This window comes from Mus caroli, unplaced genomic scaffold (assembly GCF_978045245.1).
Source record: "Mus caroli unplaced genomic scaffold, Mus_caroli_1 scaffold_2, whole genome shotgun sequence".
NCBI classification, from domain to species: domain Eukaryota; kingdom Metazoa; phylum Chordata; class Mammalia; order Rodentia; family Muridae; genus Mus; species Mus caroli.
This window is the reverse complement of record NW_028227257.1, coordinates 11,011,054-11,037,760: the sequence shown is the minus strand read 5'-3', so window position 1 is coordinate 11,037,760 and position 26,707 is coordinate 11,011,054. Positions and strand designations below refer to the sequence as shown.

General features: G+C 51.3%; 1 protein-coding gene across 6 annotated transcripts in view; it reads right to left on the bottom strand.

The window, feature by feature from the left end:
* Positions 1 to 26,707, bottom strand: part of Nfatc2 (nuclear factor of activated T cells 2) — a 127,551-nt gene that overhangs the window by 21,825 nt on the left and 79,019 nt on the right. For 4 of the 6 annotated variants that reach the window (XM_085832151.1, XM_021180887.3, XM_021180861.3 and 1 more), the window contains exons 6-9: positions 25,340 to 25,480; positions 8,956 to 9,011; positions 8,409 to 8,535; positions 5,981 to 6,670 (exon numbers count right to left, since the gene is read on the bottom strand). In XM_085832151.1, the coding sequence (XP_085688277.1) occupies positions 5,981 to 6,670; positions 8,409 to 8,535; positions 8,956 to 9,011; positions 25,340 to 25,480 (1,014 nt within the window). Of the gene's footprint in view, positions 1 to 5,980; positions 6,671 to 8,408; positions 8,536 to 8,955; positions 9,012 to 20,567; positions 21,652 to 25,339; positions 25,481 to 26,707 lie in introns of those variants that run through there. The other 2 variants (XM_085832160.1, XM_021180892.2) reach the window with 2 other exon arrangements.

Genomic DNA, 26,707 nt, shown 5'->3' with positions numbered 1-26,707 from the left:
CCTGACACCAGTGAAGTGCCGAGTGGGTCCTGCACTTGTGTGCTCACCAAGGCAGAGGGGCACCTGGGCCCTTCTGCCTCTGTCCTAATGGGAACTGAAGAATCCAGAGAGGCCTCTGTGACATTTGCCAAATGCTGAGCTATCCATTCCTCTTGCTAAACCGACCCGTTTTGCCCACTGTGGTTTCGAGAAAACAGCCGGGAGGAGGAGGAGGCTGTTCTGCAGAGCCACGTAAGTCGTAATGAAAGACTCAGCTGTGCATGGGGCAAGGGCCATTTTGGTTCTCCATGCTGGGCACTGGGTTCTCCATGCTGGGCACTGGGTTCTTCATGTTGGGTGCTCATGGAGAACCTGTTACTCTGGCATAAAGGCTGAGGGGGGCAGCCATTCTGGGACAGGCTTTCTGTGTCTTAGTGTTTCTTGACCTCCAAAGCCAAGGGCCCATCTTCTGAAAACAGCTGCCCTGCAGCATCCCAGGGGCAGGCAGAGCTTTTCTAAGGCCTGCAGCAGCATCTGGAAGGAGGCTTTATCATGTGAGCCAGCAGCAGGAGCGCACAGAGAATAGTCTGGAAGGTCTAAGTGGCACAAGAGTGGTCAGGAGGGGTAGGGTGGAGGTGCGCCAAGGGACAGAGCTAAGCCACTGCAAGGAAAGCCACTCAGACCCACTTTGAGCTCAGGTAAGCCATCTGCAAACAGTAGCCCTCGCCAGCTCTGTGGGTTTGTCTGGGCCCAGGTGGGGTTTTCTGAACCTGGGAACTTTCTAAGGTTTTTCTGAATTGACAAGAGGAAGCCTGGTAGGATGAGAGGGATTCAGGCTGAGTCAACCTCAAGGCTCTTTTTTTCAAAGCCCAGCTTCTCTCGATGATATCGGCATAGCCCAGAAGATATTGGGCTAAAGGTCATGCTGCTGCTGCTGCTGCTGCTGCTGCTGTTGGAGGTGGGGCAGAAGGATCTGACCAATGTGACTAACTGTTCACCATGCTTGTGGATCCCTGTCAGAGACTTTCTAGGGGGCTGGGGGGATGGCTCAGTGGGTAATGAACGCACTTTCAGTGCAAACATGAAGACATGAGCTCAGATCCCCAGACCCCATGAAAACTGGATACAGTACTGCATGCCGGTGATCTCAGTACTCCTGCAGCAAGGTGGAAGGCAGAGACAGAAGAACTCCCAGGAGCTTGCAGGTAGGTAGCCCAGAATACACAGGCGAGAAGAACAGACCCTGTCTCTGATAAGGTAGAAGGTGAGGATGGGCACCCAAGGATGACCTCCAACTTCCACACACACAGTACACATGCAAGCACACACACACACACAGAGTATACACCCAAGCACACAAACACACACACACACACACACACACACACACCCCTTACTGGGAAGCTCCCATTTCTCTTTTTCTAATAATCTTGAGACTTGGAAGCCATTTTTACCACAGTGGGGACACTGAGGCCAGACACCCAGGACGGAAGCCCAGCCAGAACCTCTAGACCCAGCAGGCCCCGAACTGAGCTCAGACTCATGAACCAGAACCGGCCCTGCTTGGCATGGGATAAGTGTGTAGGGCACCCTGTCCTCTGTGCTTGTGGCCGAGAGTGACCTTCCAGTGTCTGTGCACAGGGATGTGTGCTGCTCCTTCTATGGGAAGGGAAGGACTTGGATCAGCAGCTGCTCCTGACCACACGCAGAATCCCCAGAAGTCCCCAGGGTGAGTGACACTGTCCCCGAGGCACTGGGACTAATTCTCTACAAGGAAAGGGGTGGGGAAAAAAAAAAACCCTTTTATATATTGCAGGTTCCTTCCTATACCCAGCAGAGGGCTGTAGTACATAAACACAGTCAGTTTTTGACACCCGAATCTCATGGCTCAGTGACAAAGAAAACAACGTAAACCTGGGAAAAGGACTAGGAACATGGCTCAGAGTTAGACCGCTTGTCTAGCACACACAAGGCTCTGCGTGTCAAACCTAGTACCCAGGCCCATACACAAAGCATTCTGCAGAGATTCAGGCTGTAATTCTGGGGTGACCCACTTGTATACTCGATTTGGGGGTTGGCGATAATACAGTCCGATATTTAAATGGAGTGGAAAACACTCAGTTTACATCCAGCCAACGTCTCCTGTCCACGCTTTTCCTATGAAGAACAAGGACTGAAGTGGCTTTCAAACTGGTGTTTCCCATCCCAGGACACTCTTGCTCACATGTGTGCACAGCGAAGGCTGTCCCCATAGGTCCCCTCCAGGCTCCAGCCAGCAGCAGACCACATCCTTTCTCCCCGGGAGGGAGAAAGACATCAAGGGTGTCTGCTGAGTTGGGCCCCAGCTCCTTCTGCCCCCACAGTCTCCTTCCTGTGGCTAAGACCTAAGGGCATGACCATGTCCCCAGGGTCTGCGGTGGGCTTGGTGGTAAGCTGGCCTGATGACCCCTAAACCACAGTTCATCTGCGGCATCACCATGGCTCCCAGGAGGAGTCACCAGTGGTGACAGTCACTTCTGAGTCCCCCTTGGTTTCACTCCCAATGACCTACTACTATGTACAGAGCCCTGCATTCACACCGAGGAAGTGGTAGAGGTGACCTACACTCTTGTCCTACTTTGGCACTTTGAGATGAATCTCAAACAACCCAACTCAGGGAAAGGTGCTCAGATCGGTTCCATCTCCATCCGCAGGGGATTTGCCTTCAACAAAGCTGGCCGTGTCCCTATGAATGCTTCGTGTTATCTAAACATGAAAACCTGGGAGGTAACTTAATTCACAAACTAGACCACCGACAGTAAAAGGATCATTATAGGAAAAACTGTAAAAACGATTTCTTTCCAGAATTTTCCAATATTTTGGACCAAGGCTGAACAGGAATATCTGAAACGGAAGGATGGGAACCAACAGCTAAGGGAGGTGACCATAAACCTCTGATTGTCTTAGAAATGACGCTTGCCTCCCTAGCATCTGTTTTGCAAAGGCAGCCAGAGCCATCTTCTCCAAAAATACCTAGATCACAGCTGCAGAACGCCCCCCCCAACAGCTCCTGCTGCTCCGACCTCAAGGCCACCAGGCCTCCTGTCCACCCATCCCCAAATGCTCTTCCTTCAGACCTTCTTGGAGCTGTGCCCACCCTGCGCCATGTCTGCCCTCCAGTTCTGAACCTGTGTAACTGCCCCCACTTGTCATGATACACTCCCTTATACATGGGCATCTACACTTATATCTATCCTTATAATAAAGGCACAAATCACATAACAAAAATGCCCCACGTGCAAGGCTTCGTGCCCTGCCCCCATCCATCCCACCCACCCAAAGCCCAGAGCAGTACCTAGCTCAGAAGGCAGCCAGCAAAAAACTTGGGGATCTGGGCATGAATGGTGGGAGATCAGGGAGTCAAGAAGAGAGGGGAAGGGTGAAGGGTGAGGACAGGGGAGCTGGAGAGGATGGAGAAGGGACAGGAAGAGACTTGGTTACTGGACCAGCTGCCCTGTGCGGCCTGAAACGTCCAGTACAATACAGAGCTTCAGGAAGGGAGATGAATTCCAGAAGGGTTTACAGGCAGGAGAATGCAGGTCAATGTTTGCAGACCACATGACAAGGATGGATGAGGGAGGCCCGCTGTACCTGGAATGTCACATTTCCCATTTCAAGGAAACGTTTGTAAGCATCTTTGACCATCAGAGTGGGAAAGCAGATGGATTCTCAGCCTAAGGAAGAACAGGCTCAGAAAGGCCTCAAGAGCATGCAGGAATACAGCCCAAAAGAGGTGCATGTGATAGGGCACGTGGCCATGGGCCAAGTGTGGAAGCACAGGGTGGAGGTGTGGGGGAGCGCCTTGGACCCAAGGGAGAGGCAGAACAAACTTCTGAGGCCAATGCTTGCCTCTACGCAGAGGCCAGGCCTCGTGTCCACTGTACCCCTGATCACACACTGTAAGTATGTGGCCCATGTTCTAGGCAGCCAATTCTGGCTTTAATGGGAGAGAATCCTTTAAATGACAGCTAGAAGGAAAGAAGCCACACCCAGTCACCCTCAGGCAGATGGAAGCATGTCTAGAGTCCACCTGTCTACAATAAACCCCAAACAATAGAATTCAGAACCCTGTACCTCAGAGGGATGTATGGGACTGTTCCCCCAGTGCAGGACCAGGAGGACCTCTGTAATCAAGAGCCAAACTGCCCGCATCTCACCTCGGAGCACAGCAGGCTACAATGAACAGAACCTTGGGGACAGGGTGAGACAAGCACCAAGCATAAAGTGGCCAATGACACCTTGCTGCCTTGGGGACACGTGACTCAGGTCTGGGAGGGGGTGGAGAGGACAAAGCGTAAATGGAGACACCTGAATATAGCAGGTGAAGGACCAGTGCTGGGCTTCAGGCCAGACCTGCTATGGGCCACACCTCCAGGACTCTGTGTGTGTGTGTGTGTGTGTGTGTGTGTGTGTGTGTGTAGGACCAAAGACCGCAGGAATGTCTAACTTCAGAGTGTCTAACTCATTCTGCTGTCTAGGAAGTACCAGGGCACCTCCTGGTCTTACAGATTTTTTCATGTCAACCAGGACAGTCAAGGTTCTGAGATGTCCTGCAACAACCCAACCTTTACACCTTTTAAAGGCAGAGACTTTAAATCCAGCAGAGGATTCTCACCAATTACGGGGCAGAGTTGGGGTGGGGGTGGGGGGACAGACACTGTGGAGAAGGTACTGAAGAAAAGAATCCTGCAGTGGAAGCCATCAAATCCCCGAGGGTTGAACCATGTTGGAGAATGGAGGCTCACACCAACATACCGGTGAGCCTGCCTGTGTCTAGAAAGCCACCTCTGGAAGCCTCCCAGGGTCCCAAGCCCAGCTGCTTCCTCTGTAACAGGAGCCATCCCATCCATAGATCTGGGGATGTAGCAGACACCAGTGACCACCTCTGACCCACCAAGGAATATACCTGCAGTTCTATAACCGAGGCGATTAGCATTCATCTTTAAGGAAAGATGACTGGCAAGGTGGGAGTGTGAGGGGTTGGCACATCTCTGTTCCCAGAGGCTGCTGGGAAGCGCCTGCCCTGTTCAGACACTAATCTCCTTGCCTCCAATGGGGTCAGCCCCCTCCACATGGAATGGAATAAGGCTGGTTACACCTGGGGTTCTGGGCGCTGCTATCGGAGCTGGAGCTGGGGACAGGGGCAGCTTGGGCTACTTGGTGTTTCCTCTCAATTCTGAGCCCCTCATCCCAGATTCCTCATCACCTAGAGCTTCAAAGTCTCCTCTACCTGTCCCACCCTCGACGCCTTCCAGGTACCCCTTGCTTATCTCAAGAGTGTGGCCTTCCTCTGAGAGCCTAACAACCCCTGTCATGATTGCTTTGACAGCTATGCCTCTGGCCAGGCTATGTGCCCACAAGCGGGGGACCCCTCCATACCAAGCCTTTTTCCATCCTCTTCCTGGCCCTGCCTCCCTATCAGCTGAGCTCCACACAGCGGAAGCCCATTGCTACCCTCTCTCAATGGTCTCTGTGTCCTGGCAGCACGTGGCAGAGCTGCCCACAGCCCCCATTCATGGTCCTGATAGAGCCCCTTTCAAGGGTTATGTTCTCGCCTCGGTCTCCGCCCCTCCCCGTGCACAGAAGAGAGCCATAAAATGGGATTTTCCTCTATGGGAAAGAAAGAAGGCTTCTCTCCCTTCCTTTTTGCTTTCCTGCCCTCCGTCTAAATGGGGTCACGGAAGGAGAGTATGGAAGTGGTAAAACAGACCCAGCTCATGACCTCAGGGGATACCCCGGTGGCCAGAACTCCCTTCATTGGCCTTTCCTACTGAGTGGCGGGAGGGGACACCTATGACTGCCAGCATCTACCCCTACACTCCCATAGGGAGATGGTGTGTGTTATCTTAAAGATTATCTTATTCTCAGCCCTCAAGTTAAAATGGAGGTACGGAGGCATAGGAGGTGGCAGGGTACACAGGGACACCCAGGATGGGGACACTGAGGGAGCACAGCTTCTTACCGTCATCCAGGTAGGTCTGGTCCAGGTTCTGTTCCTGTTTGACGGTCACTCCCGTGGGCAGAGCTTCCTTCTGGTCACTGGGTCCGTTTTTGGCAGCTCTTTGGCTTGGGGCAGTCTGTTGTTGGATGACTGTGGGGTAGGCGCCCGGGCTCAGCCTCTGACCTTGGTTGATGGGAGGTGGGCCAGGCCTGGCAGAGCTGGGGCCGAAGTTTTCACAGTACATGATATGCTGGAACTCCTGGTGACCCCCACCTCGAAGCTGCTGGTTGGTGGGTGAGTAGTGGATCACGGGTGAGGCCTGCTGGCTGGCCGAGGATGTGTGTGGCAGGGTGGAGCCCTGCCCCTGCCCCTGAGAACCAGCATGCACCAGCACAGAGCGGTGGGCATCAGCCAGACCCAAGGGTGCTGCCAGAAGGGACGGCTGCTGGTAGCCCAACAGGCCGGGACTCAGGCTCTTGCTTCTCTGGTAGAGGGCAGCTGCGGGGCTCTGCTGTTGGTAGCGAGCATCAGGGGATGAGAGCCCCGAGCGGAACTGTTGGCAGGGGGCCATGGTAGCCACAAGGCAGGAGGGGGACTCGGCCAGCATTGGGTGCTGTGGGTAATATGGCTGGCTCCCCAGGCCTCCATGGGCGGGGCTGCAGATCAAAGATGGTTCATACTCATCGCTGGGCTCTGTCTTGATGGCAGGGACTGTGGGAGAGAAGAGCACGGGGCTGAGGCGATCATGGCGACCTGTGGATGTGTGCCAAGGAGAAGGAAAAGCGAGCCTGGCTTTGCGAAGCTTTATGGGTGGGAGCATGGCCGGTCTGTTATCCTTGGGCTACAAGAGACCCCTGGGATTGCCTTCAGGTGACACTTGACCTTGGAATGCCCTTGAACTACAGGCTTTCCTGGCCCAGCCGTGGACAGGTGGAAGCTAGGCTTACCCTTATATCTGCACAGCCTTGTTTCTCAGGGTGGAAGAGGAGAAGAGAAAACCTGTGGGGACCCCCACCTCCTCTTGACCCCATCATCTGGATCTGGGATCAGTTGGAGACAAACCTCTGGGAATGTCTGAGAAGGGCTTCCTATTTAGGGTGAATGTGAAGACCCCCAGGTCCCTGAACAAAGGCAGGGCTGGGGGTCTTCACATTCACCCTAAATAGGAAGCTGGGATCCTGGACTGAAGAAAAAGGAGAAAAGGAACTACGTAGAAGCATTCGTCTCTCTGCTTCCTGACTGATGTGCCACGAGCAGCCGCCTTGCACTCCCAAGCCTTTCCTGCCATGGAAGCCTATATCCGCTCCAAGAGTCAGCGGGAACCTTTCACCTGTCCCTTAAGTTACTTCTGTCAGGTGCTGGTCATAGCAACCAGAAAAGTGGCTGCCAATCTGCCCCAAATCCTGCTTAAACATCACAGGGTCCTAGAGGGAGGGACAACTACACAAACAGGTGACAGGATTGTCCCTAAGTATAAGTGGGGCCACCTCCTGAGGGTCAGAGTTGGAAGAGGCAAGCAGAAGCGTGATTCTGACTCAAGATCCCCAAGATGACTTCTGAAAATGCCTTTCAAGGGCCAGCATCTCCATCCTGGACTACTAGAGACCTGAGGGTTTGGGCCTTGCTGGGGTCCTGTTCCACCAGCCAAGCATTAAGGCTCAGCTCAGGGAGGCCTTGCTAATGCAGGCTCGGGGAGAACACACCAGAATGCAGGCTCCTTGCTAACGGGACTGCTACACATGAAGGCTGTTATGAGGCTCTCCTGCAGCCTATGCAAGGCTCTCCTAGGGCCTGGGAACCCCGCTTGTGCTCCTGACAGGAAGTCACTCACATTGGCCCTCAGTGACATCCTCATAGGAACTGCTCAAGCCTGCCATGCACCCTGATGAAACTGAGCCTACCGAGGCCTGACATGTGGACCAGTAGGAGGACAGCAGTGCACTAGGGAGTTTGGGGCTGGGATTATAGGATTACAGGCCAGTAAGTCTTTCCTAACCTGTTGGGTGGCAGCAGGGGTCGGGATGGAGGCTGACCCAAGGGTGAACCTTCTCACCCTTTCCCAATTTATCCACTATAGTCACCGAACCCACGAGTCGCCTTAGAGTTTCCTCTGGAAGCACTCCATGAAGTTAGCTCCACTTTCTCTGGCTAAAAGAATTTCATGAATGGGACCTGGTCTGGCTGTGCCCCAAATAACTACACCCCACCCATGTGGGGCCAGTCAAGGACCCTGAGAGTTCTAGAGCATGTCTACCTTACACTGAATGTGACCAAACCCATGACAAAGAGAAGCAGCAAGATCCACCTGCTTAGCTGTCTGTAAGTGCCCTTACCCACCGTCCGACACAAGAGACAACAGGTTGGGAGGGAGGGAGCCCCTTTGCCCAGGTAACTCTGCGGAGAGCAGAGCGTGGGTGTCTTGAGCAGGCTATGGGGGAGAATGTCTCACCTGGGTGGTAGGTAAAGTGCTGTGGCTGACTTCGTTTCCTCTTTCCGTTGATGACGTAGAAGTTGACTTTCACGGGCACGCGGATGTGCTTGTTGCGATACTCGGGGATCTCAACAAAAAGCATGTTCTAGAAGGAAGCAGGTGTCATGATCCTGACCACATGTAGTGTGCCTGGATTCCCACCCAGATCCTGAGCGTGTCCACCCAGCCCACCCCACGGCAGGTAGGCTGGCTTTGTGCCCTACATCTGACTGAAAGGAATTTAACTTTTCATCCCAGCAAGAGAAGTTGATCTAGCAAAGTGCATGGAGATGACACTGTCACACACCAGAGGGCCTGGGCTCTGTGCGTGCCCAGTGAGACTAAGTTCAGCCTGTACTTGCTGAGAATCTCTGAGTTCAGGGTGTGGGAAAGGGAGTGAGGGATGGAGATGCGGGAGGAGGGAAGGGTAGGAACAGGTGGGGATGGAGAGAAGGGAAGGAGAGAGGAAGGAAGGGAGAACAGGGGACAGAGACCTCAGTGGGGGCACTGAGCTCTGGTGGCTTACAGGCTGGCTCTTGTCTTTATCCACCGTAGCTTCCATCTCCCAAATCTGCTGCCCATCTGGAGAGACAAAAACAGCCTCTGAAGGGACAGGAGCATCCCAGGGTGATCCAATAACCCATGGTCTCCACTGTGTCCCTTTAGCAGTGCATGTCGGTGTGCAGGTAGGTGTGTGTGTGTATGATGGGGGTGTGTGCATGTGTGTATGTGTGTAATGGGGGTGTTTGCATGTGTGTGTATGTAATGGGTGTGTGTGCATGTATGTGTGTAATGGGTGTGTGTGCATGTGTGTGCATTTGTGTGAGTGTGCATGTGTATATATGTGTGTGATAGGTGTGTGTGCAGGTATGTGTGTGTGAGATGAGGGGTGTATGTGTGTGTATATGTGTGTATGTGTGTATATGTGTGCATATGTGTGTGTTTATGTGTATTATGTATATATGTGTGTGCATGTGTGTGTGCATGTATGTATGTGTGATTGTGTGTATATGTGTGTGTATATATATATGTGGGGGAAGAAGAGAGAGAAGGAGAGATAGGGAAAGGGAGAGAAAAATGTGTATATGTGAGAGAGTTGGGGGGTGTATGTGCATGTGTATGTGTGTGTGCATATATGTATGTAAGTATGCTTGTGTGTATATGTGCATATGTGTGTGTGTACATGTGTATATATATATATATATATATATATATATATATATATATATATGTGTGTGTGTGTGTATGTGGGGGAGAAGAGAGAGAGGGAGAGGGAAGGAAAGGGAGAAAAATGTGTATATGTGTGTGTATATGTGTGTAAGTGTGTATATGCATGTTTATCTGTATGTGTGTATATGTGTGTATATGTTTGTGTGTATTTATGTGTATGTGTTTGTGTGTGTGTATGTGTGTGTGACTGGGCATGTGAGAGAGAGTTGTGTGTGTGTAAGAGAGAGAGATATCTCTGCATATTCCAAAGCTCTTTTGTTTGAGTCGCGTGTTCCAGGAGAACTCAGCATTAGAAGAATAAGAAGTCAGAGCAGCCACAGACTCTGCCATTGTAATCTTGTCCAATCCAAATGCCTGTTTCTCTTCCTTAACATAAAGTCAGTGCTGTCTGTGGCCCCCGATTACATTGATCTCTGTGGCCCTCGATTACATTGATCTCTGTGGCCCTCGATTACATTGATCTCTGTGGCCCCCGATTACATTGATCTCTGTGGCCCTCGATTACATTGATCTCTGTGGCCCTCGATTACATTGATCTCTGTGGCCCCCGATTACATTGATCTCTGTGGCCCCCGATTACATTGATCTCTGTGGCCCCCGATTACATTGATCTCTGTGGCCCCCGACTTTTCTCCGTTTCCAAAAGGCCCTCAGTCCCATGGCTGTCTCAGGAGCCTCATTATGGTCCCAGCTTGTCCCCGGTGTCCCCATCATCAGAGAGCACAGTGGTTTAGCCATCCCTCTCTAAGTCAGGACCGGGCAGGTGGCCTGAGGGTGCCTGACTCATGGGCCACCAGGAGGTGAGAAAACCCCCAAGCCCACCGGCACCTTCACTGGGCTCCCATGAGAGTCCTGACAGCAGATGACATGGCTCTGCTAGGCAGTGGCTTCTCCTTCTCAGGGGCAGAGGGCCGTTGATTCCCTGAGTCTGAGGCCAGCAAACAGGGCCAAACAAAACTCTTTATTTTCAAATTATAGATTTCTCTCCTGACCACCTACACTGACCGCCAGGCCGTTTTCACTCAAACAAAACATTTCCATGAAGGCTTCCAGAGTGTTTGTGGAGCGTGAATGCTGAAGGATATTAAATGGTTTTATGAGAAAGGGGACGTTCTCCAAGCTAATAAACGGTGGGAAGGTGCTGAGTCAGCACCCACTGGGTTCCTCGACCCTGCTCGCTACAGTGACACAGAGCACACCCCAACATCGGGCATCAGGACCCCCTCTTTCTGGAGCAAAGCTATTAGTGTCTGCTGTAATCACGTAGGTCCCTAGCTCTGAGCGTGGGCCAGAGAATTGGGCTGTGAACAGCATATGAATTTAGTGGCCTAGGAAACCCCCATTCCCCCCCCAAACTAACAAAAAACCCTGTAATCGCTACAGAACAGGTGTGGCTGGAGGTTCTCACAGCAAGGGATAAGCCAGCATACTTGGTAACAGCCAAGGCTCTACTCTTGGCCTTCCGTGAGGTGCAATTCTGAACTTGAACTCTAGCATCTAAAAGGTCAGGTATGGCCACATTTGTGCCTGAGCCCCAGTGCTGTAGCGAGTGACTACAGAAGGCTCTCTGGGGCTTACCAGTGCCAGTCTAGCTCTAGTGAGAGACCCTAGCTCAAAAGTATAAGGTGTCCTCCTCTGACCACTGGTCAGGCACACACAGATGTACACACCCACACTACATCACTCCAAAAGTAAGGTGGAGAAGGATGCAGGAGGACACTCAACATCAGCCTCTGACCTTCACATGCACACATATGGATGCACCTGATCACGAACACATCACAATACCACAGAAAGAGAGGGGGAGGGGAGGAGGGGGGGGAGGAAGAGGGGAGAGGGGGGAGGGGGGGAGGGAGAGGGAGAGGGATAACAGGGAGATAGGGAGATCTTAGATCCCTGTGGAAAGGACCAGGTGATAGTCTTGGCTGTCTAACAACCACATTGTAATAATGAGATATACAAAAATGTCATCAGCTGTAATGGCTGCTGAGGGATCAGGAGAAGCCACTCCAGAGGCAGAAGAAAAATGGCCAAAGGCACCTGGCTGAACCCATCAAAACCCAGCTCTGCAATGTGCAAAGATCCAGACAGAACTTGTCAGGGTAATCCGCATTTTCATGTGAGATGGGTCCAAGGTCACTGACAGAGAGCCAGGCTACTCAGCCAGGCTCCATGGGTTCCAACCCAGCTCACTAATGGCATGGTGAATGCTGAGCCAGAAGCCCACACAGGAAGCTGTGAGGGTTTCCTTCCTGCCTAGCCTCTCAGTCCTGAGGCTAATTCCACATGAGCCGTTTTAAGGAGCACTTGAGAGGCTGAGATGAGCCAGCCTTGGCTACAGAGCAACTCTCAAGAAATAGACAAAAAAAGACAGACATGAAAGAAAGGAGGGGGTTAGATGGGTTTCCAAAGCTCATCATTGAGAGGTTCAGAAAGAATTCCTTGAAAAACCATCAAGTGGGCCTGACACCGGCTTCCAGACCATCTCCCATCCTTGATTTGTGGCAGAGGAAATACTGACATGCAGAACGGCAGTGTTCATGAACCGGTATTGCCGTGGGTGACGACAGATATGCTCTTTGGGTCTATGGATCCAGGAGAAAAGGGTGTGACTGACCACTGAGACACGGCCAACAAGAGTTTGAATACAGCCTAGAAACGAATCAGCTCAGCACCATCAGAAGGGAACCTAAGACTCGAAGGGAGTTTGTGTAAAGATACAAGCGATTGGGTACAATCTGCCCAACCAAGTAGCCAGGGAGAGGCTTCCAGGAGACCAGCAGAGGAAGGCCACCACTCTGAGAGGCTGAGAAAGGACATCTCTAGGCAGGACCTTGCAGTCACCCCCACTGTAATGATGAATGTATTAGCCTCTCTCAAAGCTGCCTTGCCTCTTGCATCATTTGGCACTAACACAGCCATCAAGGTCCCGTATATCTCAACTGCTGCCCTGGCTGCTTGAGGTACTTAGCATTCTTAACTAACTCATAATGCCTGCCCCGGTTCCAACATTGCTTGTCCCTCAGGTTCCAATCTGCTCTTCCATATGTTTCCCATAAGGCACAGCTGGCCTTTATCTCACTAAGAGTCCCAGTCAGAGAGGGGAACACTGGCTAGTGTCATGGGGCAGACTAGTGCTAGCAGGATCGGGCCGCCTGGGCTGGGCACACCCATATGTCATTTCATCCCCCAGAGCTTAGGTATCAGCTCCTGTTCTTAAGACTTAGGTACCCTGAGGATGCTGCTATGCTAGGCAGGGCCCTCTGGAGCTGGCAGGTAAGGACTGTGGGAAGAATGTGCGTGTTGGGGGAAATACCTGCCCACTCCAGTGCACTGGCAGGTCTGGTGTGACACACCATTTTTGGAAATGCCCTACAACAGTGCCAACTCACTGTCCCCTGTGGCGCTCAGCCATTTTATCCCAAACTTTGCAACAAATAGACCTGGCCTGAAATCCTCACTTGCCCAGTGAGCTAGGTGGCCTTGGATAAGACTTGTGTCTCTCTGTCTCCAATTTAAAACATGAGATTATTAGAGCATTCACATCTCCTAGTGAATGTATAGATCATGGCATAGGAGCCTGGTAGATGTTCAGTCAGGAATGTTACATCGGAGTCCGAGGGTTATTTGAACGTGGGATTTTATCTCAATATGAGTTAAAAGTGAAAACGCACATATTTTAAAGTCAAAGACTAACAGGGATTCTCTGTTTGCAATTAAGAACCTCTACCTGCAGGGCATGGCTGGAATCTACAAAGAAATGGTGTTGAGGTGGGGTCTTTTCCAGGAGATGGCAACATGGCTCCCTGCTGCTTTGCTTTGAAAAATGGGTCTTTTTAGAGGACTGGAGAGACAGCTCAGTGGTTGGAAGTACTCACTGCTCTTGCAGAGGCCCCAGGTTCCATTCCCAGCACTCATGGGGCAGCTCACAACTGTCTGTGAGTCCAGCTCCAGGGGACCTAACACCCCCTTCTGGTCTCTGTGGGTATTGCACTCACAAGGTGTACATACACATACATAACTAAAAAAAAAATCTTTAATATATAGAAAGTATTTTAATGGGTCTTTTCAAGCTGGGTGTCACAGCACACACCAGTAATCTCAGGCCTTGGGAAGGTAAGGATTTGGAGGGAAGAGAAAAAGGAACAGGAGAAAGGGGAGTGAGGAGGAGGAGGAGGAGGAGGAAAAGGAGAGAAAAGACTGAATGCCAGAAAATGCAGCCAGCAATGACCAAAGCCGACTAAAGCCAGGGTCTCCCTTCTGTCTTTTGACCCTTCAGGACCCAGAGGTTCAAAGTGCAGGATTGTGAGGACCCAGGCTGGTTCTGCATGCTCACTGAGCCTGCACACACAGTTCTGTACAAAACAGCTAGCACCCCAGCAGGAAGTGAAAGCTGTGTCAGCCATCTTCTCTACTTAACCCCATTACCCAGAAGGCTCAGTCGGAAGCTGAGCTCTAAAGAAAGGGTGTGGTTTATGTGTCCAGTGCCACCCCTTTCTCTCCCCCGCGCCCCCCCCCCCCCCGCACCTCAGCACCTCACACTCACAGGTGCACACGTCCTCAGGGCCATGGGGAGGCAATGTTATCTATGCTGAGTGCTACTCCCTTGAGGCAAAGCCTTCAAAAGCTCCCCTAAGGCTCACTTTAGGTTCAAGTCCTGCAGCCAGCACTAATTGCCTGTGTGGCTTCAAGTGGGAGCTAAGCCTCTCTGTGTTTTAGTTTCCTCCCAGAATGGGGCTGAGTATTAAAGTAGGCAGTTAAAAAAGGGGGGGGGGGTCAGGCTACCATGGGTACCACCACCATTTTATTTTAGAATTTGGGGTCTCACATCAGCCTCTAAGGAAAGAGAGTTGGCTGGGTCACTATTTCAGGCTTTGGCGGATGGAGTCTTATGTTGCATTGTTTGCTTAATGAGTAGAATGGCCATGGGAGGGACTCACGGCTAAGGGCTGCCTGGGTCCATTATGGCAGCTTGTAGCCAATAAAGAAAGAAAGGATGGACAAGTGGATGGACCCAAGGGTGGGTGTGTGGATTGACATAGAGTAAGTGGATGGGTATATGGATAGATACATAGGAGGATGGGTAGATGTATGGTAGGTGGATGGTGGATAGATGGGTTGGTAAGTAGATGGGCAGGTGGATATATGGAAGGCTCACTGAGTGATGGTGGCTGAGTAGATGGGTGGGTGGGTGGGTAGATGGATGGATGGATAAATGGATAAGTGGATAGATGGATAGATGAACAGACGGGTGGGTGGGTGGGTGGATGGATAGATGGATAAATGGATAAGTAGATAGATGAATAGATGAACAGACAGGTGGGTGGGTGGATGAATGGATGGATGGATGGATGGATGGATGGATGGATGGATGGATAAATGGATAAGTGGATAGATGAACAGACAGGTGGGTGGGTGGGTGGATGGATGGATGGATAGATGGATAAATGGATAAGTGGATAAGTGGATAGATGGATAGATGAACAGACAGGTGGGTGGGTGGGTGGGTGGATGGATGGATGGATGGATGGATGGATGGATAAATGGATAAGTGGATAGATGAACAGACAGGTGGGTGGGTGGATGGGTGGGTGGATGGATGGATGGATGGATAGATGGATGGATAGACAGACAGGTGGATGGATGGACGGACGGACGGATGGATGGATGGATGAGTGAATGGGTAGATGGATGGGTTGTGGGTGGGTAGGTAGACGAATGGATCGGTGGATAGATGGATGGATGGGTAGATAGAGGAATAAGTAGATATCAGTTATGCCAATACTGGGCAGTCCTTAGAATAAGGCATATCTATATTTTCCTAACAGGAAAACACATAGGTTTTGTTAAAAAACAACCTGGCTCACGATTATACAGACCAGTATGTGTGGCATGACAACATCTTGAATGTCTATAAACATAGTTGTTTGGACATAGGCAACTATAGGCACGGCGGTGCTAGTTTGTAGTCCTAGTGCTTGGCAGTGGCAGGAGAATGGCGAGTTCCAGACCAGGTAAACCTGCATAGCTGGATCCCATCTCAAAGCCAAACACTAAAAAGGACAGGGAGCCTGGGTCCAAGTCACTCCCAGGTGGCACCTCTGGCTGGGCTAGCTGAGGAGACACTGTAGCAATGCCTTCCTGTCTCCTCTCACTTATTCAAGACACATACAGAATAGGATTCTGGCTCTAACTGGACTGCATTTTAATCTTTTTTTGTTTGCTTGTCTGTTTGTTTTAAATTGAGACAAAGACTCATGTAACTTGGGCTGGCTTCCAGCTCTGTATGTAAGTGAGGATGACCTTGAACTCCCAACTCACGACTCACGGGTCTCCTCCAACATGCTCCGGTTGCAGGCCTACACCAGCACACATGATTTACGCCATGCTGGAGATGAACCCATGGCTTCGTTCATGCTAGGAGAACTCTCTACCAACTGAGCTACATTCCCAAGTTCCTTGATCTTTTATTTTTAACTAAAAAATATTTTTTTCTCAGAAAAAAATGTATACAGTGATTCCCTGCTTACCTGCCTGTCCACAGGCACCCTTGGGGCCACAACCATAGTAGCTAAATGCTCAGCATAGACACTGGCTCAGGTGGGTGGCATCCACACCACAGGCCCATTTGGGTCTAGAAGCAGGGAAAAGCATACTTCCAGGACTTACGCAGACTGGAACAAAACACCTGCTTCTCTCCAGAGCTCACAATAGAGACTCAAAGGTCTTTACTCTCCTGGAATGGGGACCTTGCCTCTGCCCCTATCCCTCCTGGTGCTCACAGCCATGATGCTTCTGCACCCTGCTCCCCATGACGCCTGCAGCCACCCAGCCTTCTCCAACCTTCATATCACAGAGATTGCAGCTTCTCTCATGGAACAGAAGCTGGGGAAGAAGGGGGGAATATGGGGCAAGCATACAAGTCATATAACTTAGCCCCCAGGGGACTCCCCAGTCTCAGCCCAGCATCTCCTACTTCCCAGTCCCCAACCCTACTGCAGCTCAGACATGCTGGCCCCTGTAGAACAGACTTGAGAGAAGACACAGCACTTGGTGGCTGCCATCCTGAGATGAAATAAAGGGATTTGGTCTTTGGAGCAGATATTTGGGGAAACTCCCTTAGTCCAGAGGGAACTGGGCTTGGCGGCCAGCACAGAGAATGTCCTTCCGGCCTTAGTCAGAAGGGAAAGAAAGGAGCCAGAAGTTTTTAGCAAAGAGGCTAGGGACAGAGGAACCTTAGCAAGGCTGCAGGGAGAGGTGGGAGTGAAGGCTCGGCCCAGTAGACAGCACAGGCTTTGGGTATTCTCATCAGGCAATCACATCAGAGTGCTCAGAGGAGGGCAGGGAGTGATGGAGGGAGGGACAGATGAATGGATGGATGGAAGGATGGAAGGAGGGGAGGGTGGGTGGAGGCAGGAAGGGCTGGTTGGGGGATAGAGGAGGCAAGGATGGATGGATGAATGGATGCAGGGATGATGCACGGATGGATGGATGGACAGATGGATACACGGATAGATAGATGGATGCATGGATAGATGGATGGATGAATGAATAGATGGATGCATAGATAAATGGATGGATGGATGACAGATGGATGCATGCATGCATGAATGGATGCATGCATGCATGGAAAGATGGACGCATGGATGGATGGACAGATGGATGCATGCATGCATGGAAAGATGGACAGATGGATGTATGCATGCATGGAAAGATGGACGCATGGATGGATGGACAGATGGATGGATGCATGGATGGACAGATACACAAGATGGACAGGACTAGGGATAGTGCCTGGTTCGTAGAGTGATTGCCTCTCCTGCACGGGTCCAGGGCACTGATACCTAGTACTTCATAAACTTGGCACCCAGGAGGTAGAAGCAAGAGGAGCAGAAGTTTCTTGTTACTTTCAGCTACACAGTAAGTTCAAGGCCATCCCAGGCTATATGAGACCCAGTCTCAAACAAACAAACAAAACAGATGGGCAGAAGGAGAGAGAAATGGGGAAGAGAGAACGGAACAGAATAGAGGGAGGGAGGGGCAGATGGACACACAGACCTGTGACTCTGTGTCTGCTGGCAGATCAGAAGGCTTAGGGAGGGGATCACAGGAAGCTGCAGGCCTGGGGAAGGTGGCTGAGGCCCAGCTGTCTGCCTGGAAGAGAGTGGTGTCATCACTCTTAGGAGGAGCCAGACAGCTTTCAGGAGAAGGCGGCAAACAGATGCAGTGCTTGGGCCCTGAGCTGACGGGCTGAAGCTTGTGTGGGGGAAACCCAAGCGTCAATTCACTTAGGAAACCAGGCCTGAGACAGCTCAGCCTGGTCCTGCCCTAGAGCACCAGGTAAACAGAGGGCGCTGAAGTCACTTTGGCCTGCATTTATGACAGTTAGCTAGCATAAAGTGGGTCTTCCTGGGAGCATGGCGCAGTCGGGAAGGTCAGGAATGTCCCTTAGCTTAGGGTCTCATGGGGATGCTGCCTGGGCAGGCTTAACAGATCTGCAGAGGAAGCCACTGGATTCTCACACCAAGCTGCTCTCCTGACCCCACTGGCTTGGGGGGCTTATCCCAGGCCAGTAGGGCAGTGTCTATTTCCTGCTAGCCACTTGCCCTTCTTCCTGTCTGCACTTGAGGATCATCTGCGTGACCTTAAGACAATAACCACATCACACTCTCCACTGAAAACCTCCATCTACTTCCCAGGGCCTTAGGGACAAACATAAACTCCCCTCGGTGCTTACAAGTCCCAGAAGAGATGTCGTCTCTCATCCCGTTACCCACAATGCCCACCCCCATCACCGCCGGGCTCCCATACCGATGCATCTTTTGTTCCCTCCTGTAAGGCTCCTCTCGAAGCCGTCTCTTCTGGAAAGTTCCTGATCTCATTTTCCAGAGTTGCCAGATTTCACCAACGAAAGCTGGGGTCGCCCAGTCAGACTTCAGACACCAAGTTCTACTTTCTACGAGCCCGCCTGCTTCTCTTGTCACAGCGCCTGGGATGCAGGCCTGAGAGCAGCTCATGGCTTGTCTGAGGATCACAGGAAGCTATTGTCCTGCACACCGGCCCTGCTGCAGACTCAGGCCCTGCCTATAAATAAGCCTGAAGTATTCCACCCCCAGGGCAGAAACCTTATCTGTCACACTGCCCTCAACACACAGTAGGTGCTCAATAAATACACAAAGGTAGCTGTGGAGGTCCTGGAGGCTGAGTGAGTGGCAATCCATGTTGCACAGAGGCTCTGTGAGCTCTGCCTCCCCCTGACCCCTTCTGCAGCGTCGCATTGTCTATAGACAACTGCAGGCTGCAGGCACCAGGAGCCCTGGGAACCAGGAAACTGGGGTTTGGGGCCCTGCCCTCCACTGCTAAGTTCTGTCACCTCAAGGAAGTCTGTGGACCGCTGTGTGACTCAGCACCCCCATCCGTAGAGAGGGAAGGGAGGGAGCTGCCATCACTCCAGCTCTGCTGGGCCAGAACACCAGAAGTCTGAAGGATCTCCATGAGAAAGAGGTCCACTGTGCCAGGAGGGTCACTTCTAGTAGCCAAGCAAGCAACGGGCCCTGCCTTGTAGACTCCATGTGGAGAGGTCCAGAGCACCCACTGTGTGCCTATACATGCAGTCCTGATCTCCTGTGTATGTTAAGACACCATTGCCCTCATTTTAGAGTTGGGGAAACTGAGTCCCCAGGTATACATCAGAGGACAGATTGGGGATTTTGATGGGCCTTCCAAAGCCACTGCCCTGCAGGGCTGCAGGGCTGCAGGGCAGCTGGCTCACTAGGGCTGTTGGCACCAGGTCTTTTTTTCCCCCTTTTTTATTATGTGTTTTCCATTTTTGATGGTTTTGGACAGCGCATTATTATGGAGCACAAGAGGGCCTAGAGCTTGCTTTGTAGCTAAGGGTGACCATGATCTCCTGATCTCACCACCTCCACCTTCTAAGTAAGGGCAGGCATTACAGTTTGGCATCCAGCGATGAGCCAATGCTGGGGATAGAACCCAGGGCTTCACGTGTGCTAGGCAAGCCCTCTACCAGCTCAGCCACATCCCAGTTCCCTCTCCCCAAGTGCTGGGGTGCGCGGCAGGCACCACCATGCCTGGCTCTGCCAATTCCTACGGATGCAAACACTCCGACTCGAGTTAATCAGGAAACTTCTTCCTGCGTGGCCTCTTCCCAGAATTCCACAGGGACTGAGGATGAGCTGCGAGGATGTATTTCCTCCGAGAAAGTGGCCCGGGAGTACAGTGGAGGTGGGAAAAGTGATGGCTTGAGAACCTCAGGAGACTGACCTGTGCGAAGAGGCTGGGGTACACACGCAGCTATCTGAAAATAGTGTGGTTTCTGTCTCCAGCGGGGTTTCAGAATGGCTGTCTGGCCTCTGTCTTTGGAGGCAGTTGAGAGAGGGTATGGCACTGGCTTCCAGTGAGTCACGGAGGGCAAAGGTCCCCTGAATCTTAGTCATGCCATTCAGCCTGGGATCAGTGCTGTTCAGAGAAGTCCACCCCCACCTCCAGGCCTCAGGAAGCCACACCCCAGATGACAGAGAAGCAGGTGCAGGAGGGGGCGTTAGAAAGGTACCTCAGGTTCCCTCGTCATGGGCACTCATGGAAGAATACTTGCTGAGCAAAAATGTTTCAACATGTATTTTAAGCGCATACATGATTCTATTTATTAAATAAAGCCCAAAAGCGATATAGCCTTTGGGAACCTGGGAATAATAAAGTGAGTCACGGCTGCCCTCAGTGACTCATCGGTTAAAAGGGAATTCCACCACCCACGCCTCCTCTTGAAAAAAAAAAATCAATTTGCCTTCCCGACAGGTGATGGGAGCCTCTGCCATCAGACCGAGCCAAGAAAACCATCCAACAAAACAAGAAACTCGCTTCAAAAACTTTTAGTTGTAGAGCTGAGTAATTTGATGTGGGCCTGTGTCCAGTCTACGCCCCCGCGGGACACCGAGAGCCCGGGAGTGGCTTGGCCAGGGCCAGGGGCCTGAATTAAGAAGGACTTACCAGCTGAAGAATTCCAAAACCCTGTGTCACATGGAGGAACCTTCCAAAACACTGGATCACGCTAGCCTCGAGAGTCGCCTGGAGCCATGGTAACCCTGTCTCTTCAACCACACGGCTTGTGTTTTTGTGTCCTTAGATTTTTTCCTGTTTTGCAATGTTTTGCTGGGACCCCCGACTCTGCTCAGGGCCAGGGGCCAGGGGCCAGGGTTCCCAGCGAGGGCAGGAACAGCCTGGCCTCCCAGCCTGACCTTCCCTGGAAGGCTATGCATCTTTTATTTTGCAGAACACAGAGGAACAGAACTCTCCTCTTGACTTCTCTTTGACATGACAAGAGAAATCACTCCAGAGATCAGGAAAATGACATGCTGGGGTTCCAGATCTTTCCCCAGTTGGAGGGGCTAACCCAGGGTCTCTGGTTTGATAGCTTTGAACCTCAACTTATCTGTAAAATGGGGATAATACAGCCGCTTCTCATGGTGGGAGAGGCAATGAAGGGGGGACACCGCTTTCCTTCAGCATGACACATGCACACTTAGTACGCACAGAGATAATTCTATAATTGTGAGTGCAGCAGCAAACAGTGTATCCCTGCTCCCAAGGAACCGACAGTCTAGTATGGGAACCAGACGACCCAAGAGAGAGCAGACAGACAGGTGAAACGCTGAGTGTCACCTGGAGAATAAAGCGTGGAAAAGGGATAGGCAAAGTGACATTGGGCTGGACAGTTGAGCCATGAGCCTTTGAACACGAACACCACTCAGGGAGAATGACTTCCCAGGAAGAGGAGACACAGTATGCGAGGGAACAAGGGCAGAATGTTACAGAGCCAGCAGCACAAGCGAAGATCCTGGGGCAGGAAGGAGCACGGAGCATCTGAAGACAGAGCCAGGAGGGTTTCTCTGCAGCCGGGAAAGCCAGGGGGAGAGACGGTCAGCTGAGATCAGAGAGATGGGCAAAGGTCGAGTCTCACAGGTCCCTGCAGGTCCTACAAAGAATTAAAAATAGGACCGAAACTCACAATAATCCTTATTATAAATGCTGCTATAAATAGAACCGCACTTTCCAAAACACGGGGTTCTCCTAACTCAGGCACCCTGCAGCCCCCCGCCTTGCTGTTTTTCCACCTTCTCAGCTGGTCCTCCTGATGGGGAGGACAGTGCCAAGCCCGTTTCACTGGACAGCTATAAAAAGCCTGCTGAGGCTCCCTCCTGGTGCCGATGACCAAACTCTGGGGCTAAGATTAGCCTGAAGCTGTCACCTTTCCTAATGGGAACAGCAGCTGGGATTCCCCTGCCTTGGAAAACTTTGGCCACCCCACCCTACATGCAGCGCCTCCTGGCCAAGTGTCCATGGAGATAGACACAGGACCGGTTTTGGAAAAACCAACTTCAGCTACAAGGATCCCCCTGCAGGGAGGTAAACCCTCAGGGTCAAAAGAGCAGACTCTGTGCCTTGCAAACATCAAAGTTCCCCATCAGGGCTGAGAGGAGCCACATGCCCATCTCAGAGAAACCCACTTCTTGGAGGGCAGGGGGATATTTGGGAAGACTTAGAAGCCTCCCTAGTCCCTGAGATCCTGGAGCTGAAGTGAAAGACACTCCTTGGGTGAAATAGACACCGTAACCAACAATTCAGCAGATCTCAGGGTTCTCCACCACTACATCGTGGTTCAAGTCTATGCTTTGAGGAAGGGGAAGGACCTTAGAGCAAACCAACCCTGGTCTGGGCTTTCATAGAGCCTGAAGCCAGACTGCCTGGACTCGAGTCTTATCCATACCATGTACCAGCTGTGTGACCTTCAGTAAGTTGTCTGACCTCTCTGCGCTTAGAGTCTCAGCTCTAGAACTTGGGGGAAAGTAGCTCATCTGGAGGCCTATCGGACTGTCTAACCAAAGCAAATGCTGCCAACAGAGCGAAGTAGTTTCTGCTCTTGACCACTGGCTTTCTGGGTGAACTCTCTTTGTTCTTCCATGGAGGGATGCAATGGTAACCAAAGGGAAGAAAGGTTCTATTCAGCTTCCCATTGTGGGTCAGGGTCCATCATTCCGTGAAGTGTCAGAAGCTTGAGGCAGCAGGTTGTCTAACATCCATAATCAAGAACAGCAATAAATGAGTGAGCTCCAGCTGCCTGTTTGCTTCTTATAGGCAGGTGGCTTTTTTTTTCCACTCCTGGGCCTAGGGAATGGTACCACCCATGATGGGCTGTATCTTCCCACATCAAGACAATTCTCTATGCATAGACCTGTCAACCTGATCTAGACAATTCCTCATTAAAAGTCCCTTCCCGGGTGATTACAGGTTGTGACAAGTTGGCATTAAAAACTAACCATCACATAATCTAACCTCAGAGCCTGGGCTTAGGGCCATGCAGCTGACAGCCCCACCCCCATCTCCTACGCTTGCCCAAACCCACATACAGACAACATGTGCCTCACACAAGCCACGTGGCCAGAGCTCTGAAGAGGCTAGAGGGCCACAGTGACAGACCCAAGTGTTCAGTAACTGCAAGCTGTGATCTCCGGGCACAGGACTCCCATACGCCCCAAGTCCAGGGGCAGGACTAGGGTTCTAGTTCACGGAGAGAGGCAAAACCACAGGCCGAGGTTACATACTGTCTACAGGTGAGGGCCCTGGCTTTGACCATCAGCTTGAGGACGCTGTGTTGGATGGGACAGATGCTTATTCCCACAGGCTCACTTGACTTACGGAGGCCAAACGGTTCTCATGGTGAGGCCACAGTGTAGATGGTTCTGGAAACCAAGTGGGCTGCACAGCAACCAACAGCACTCGCTCATTCAACAAACAGTTCATCAAAGCTACTGACCAAGACACCCAGAGCTGGCTGGCAGCCCCCAGCAGGAGGGCCTCAGTAGGTTCTGCCCTCCCATCTTTCTTAGACATTCCTTCCTGTCAATACCCTGTCACCTTGGCCATGAGTGACAAACGTGTTTATCTCATTAGTTTGATGCTTTAAAGTCATGTCTGTCTGGACATGCCTGAGGACAGCGTCCTCATCCTGGAGAAGGCACTGTGCCCTGTACATCCACACTCCGTGTTAATCACAGGCTCAAGCATCCACCAAGGAGGCGCCTATCTCTTCACCATGTGGTGATGGTTAATAGTATCAACTTGACGAGATCTAGAATCAACTAAGAGACGAGTCTCTGGGTGTGCCTGTGAGAAGTGATCTAGACGAGGTTGACTGAGGTAGGAAGACTCACCCTAACTGCCTGACCAAATTTAAAAAAAAAACAGAGCTGAACGCTAGCCTTCTGGGCTCTCTGCCTCTTGATTTCAGATGCAGTGTGGCCAGCTGCCTTGTGACAGGCTGGAGACCCTTGAATTGGGAACCAAAGTGAGGCCTTCCTCGGTTGTAAGGTATCCATCACGGCAGTGGGGAATGGGACTAACATGCATGCCCAGACCAAACAGAAATGTGTCTCTAGCTGGATGACACAGTCTCAACAGAAACGAACCAGCTTAATAACGTTAGCACTGCAGCGCCCTACAGTGGGATGCGCCACAACCGCTGACAGCCAGGTTCTGGGGAATGATGAAGCATCCGCACAAACGTTTGTGCAGTGAGAAAGTGCAGTTGAACACACAGACACAAAAATGTCTCCTTGTAAGCAGAGAGATTTATCTGACAGAGTCCGGCGGGTAGTGGCCTCAGCCCCTGCCTCCTGCCTGTTCCCTGCTCAGCACAAGTTCTCCAGGCAGAAGAGTCAGGGATGCGGGAACATGTTCCCCTCACAGAAGGCCCACCCACCACTCTTAGGCAGCAATGGTGTCAACTGTGTCTCAAAAAGGACATGACCATAAGCCCCTCCCACGTGGGGACAGACTATGTTGTCAATTTTACTTTCAGTTCCTGCCCCAGTATGTCTCCTGTGCCTAATGTCACCCCACCCCAGTGTGTCTCCTGTGCCCACTGTTACCCCACCCCCGGGGACACAGATTCCTCGGATGCCCACACCCATAGCTCAGACCTCAGGCTTCTCACAGAATGTGTTCTACCGTCTCTCTGCTGCTATGACAGCAATGGGACTTCCCAGCACCTGCCTGCTGCTCTCCCTGTTCCCACTGGAGGCCATACTGTGAGTCATCTAGCTACAAGATTCTAATAGAGACCTCTACATTTAGTTAGATTCTCTCTGCTGCCCGCTCCTAGATATCTTGCCTCTGAAAGATGAGACCCTGGCTTATCTAAGGATGTCCACAGCTCATCACACCCGACACTCACATTTCCAAAAGGGGACCCACAGCCCAGCTTAGCCTCTTCCCACTTCTTCTCCTATGCAGCAAGCCTCAGTGACAAGCTACCCACTTCAGAATGTTCTTGACACCGGAGTGCCTGCCTCTGAGCTGCAAAACACCCAGTTTCTCCTTTTAATAATAGGAAAAGGTTTTTTTTTTTTTATTGTTTTCCTACGTGAAGAAAAACAAATTATCAAGACAAAGGCAAGATGGATGAAGGAGGACAAGCTTCGTCTCCATGGAAACGTCCAAGGACCAATCTGAGTATGTCACCCTCATCAACAGTGATCTACGTGGCTGTGGGTCACCGTGGGGTGAGCCAGAAGAGCGGGAAGTTACCCAGTAGGCTGGAGTGCAGTGAGGTGCTCACTTCTGTCTAGCTCAGAGAACGGAGAGAAAGTGAGAAAGCCACTAACCTGTAGTCTTCTCCATGAACACAACCTTGGACTCCGCTGTGAAGTTCTGGCCCGTGAGGATCATCTGCTGGCCCCCGTAGACCAGGCAGCTGTCCATGTCTTGTCTCTCCACCATGGGCAGCTCGTGGGCAGAGCGCTGAGCTGAAGGCAAAAGGAAGAGAGACAGCGTGAACCAGAGAAACCCAGAGCTGCAGCAGAGAGGTAGGAATGGAGACCCAAGTGGGCATCTCCAAACATCACATCCTTGGAAAAGCCAGTTTGCTTTGGTGGCTATCAGATACCATCACACCTGGAGGAAGCTAAAATCCAGAAATCTGAGTTTGCTACAGATTTTCCTGTGCGCTTCTCACTCTCAACCCTTGTTAGGCTTGCATTGTCTACATTTTGAATTTTGAAAGTTGAAGTTTTTCTTATGTTACTTAATGCTAGTGTCTTTTAGGCTAAAACTATTTTCTACTTAAGAAGAAACTAATTTCCAGTTTCTCTTTGGAAACATCGTCCCTATAAGCAACGGTTTTTTCGTCTTTTTCCCCAGGGCTATTTTAGAAGCTGGCCAAGAGGAAAGAGAATGTAGAATAAAAGGATTTTCCTCGGGTGCTATAAAGAAGCCAGCTTCAAGAGCGTTGGGGTTTTTGGGTTTTTTTCAAGACTTGTTTTTCCTTGGTGACTAGGACCAGTGCTTGTTCTGCGGTGCTGAGGGCGTAGTCCTGTAAGCAAAGGTCTTTGCTGGAGACTCAATGCTGATTTGTATATATGGAAGTTTCTCTGGCAGGAAATTAAGAGTTAATAAACTTCATTAATAAATCATTTGTCAGGGAAAAAAAAGAGAATCCAGGAGGGGCAGAAACAGGACGGACTGGGTCTTCATTCTCCTTTGTGCAGGGACGAGTTGACCCCTCATGAAGGTCTCCACTGTCACATTGCTTCTTCTTACACCCTTCAACCCAGACTCACAGCCCCACGTGAGCTAAGGGCACACCTAGCAGAAGTCTGTGGGTGATTCTGACCATAAGCTGTATACTCCAGGATATGCCCCCACGACTTCATTCTCACTATGTTCCCGTTAATTTCTAGAACGTCTAAATATTCTCTCTCTCCCTGTCTTCTCCTCTCAGATAGATAGATAGGTAGAAGACAGACAGATAGATAGATGGATGGATAGATAGATAGATAGATAGATAGTGTGTGTACCCATTGTATATCTGCCTGAGGGTGGAACCTAGGTCCTCAGGCAGGCTTGGTAAGCACTGTACACCCAAGCACTAGCCCTTGCTATCTCTTAGGCAAACTACCACCTTTGAGCATCTGAGTAACCCTAGGCTCTGCCCTCCACCCTATGTGAGTGGCCCCTCCCTCACCACCCCAGGT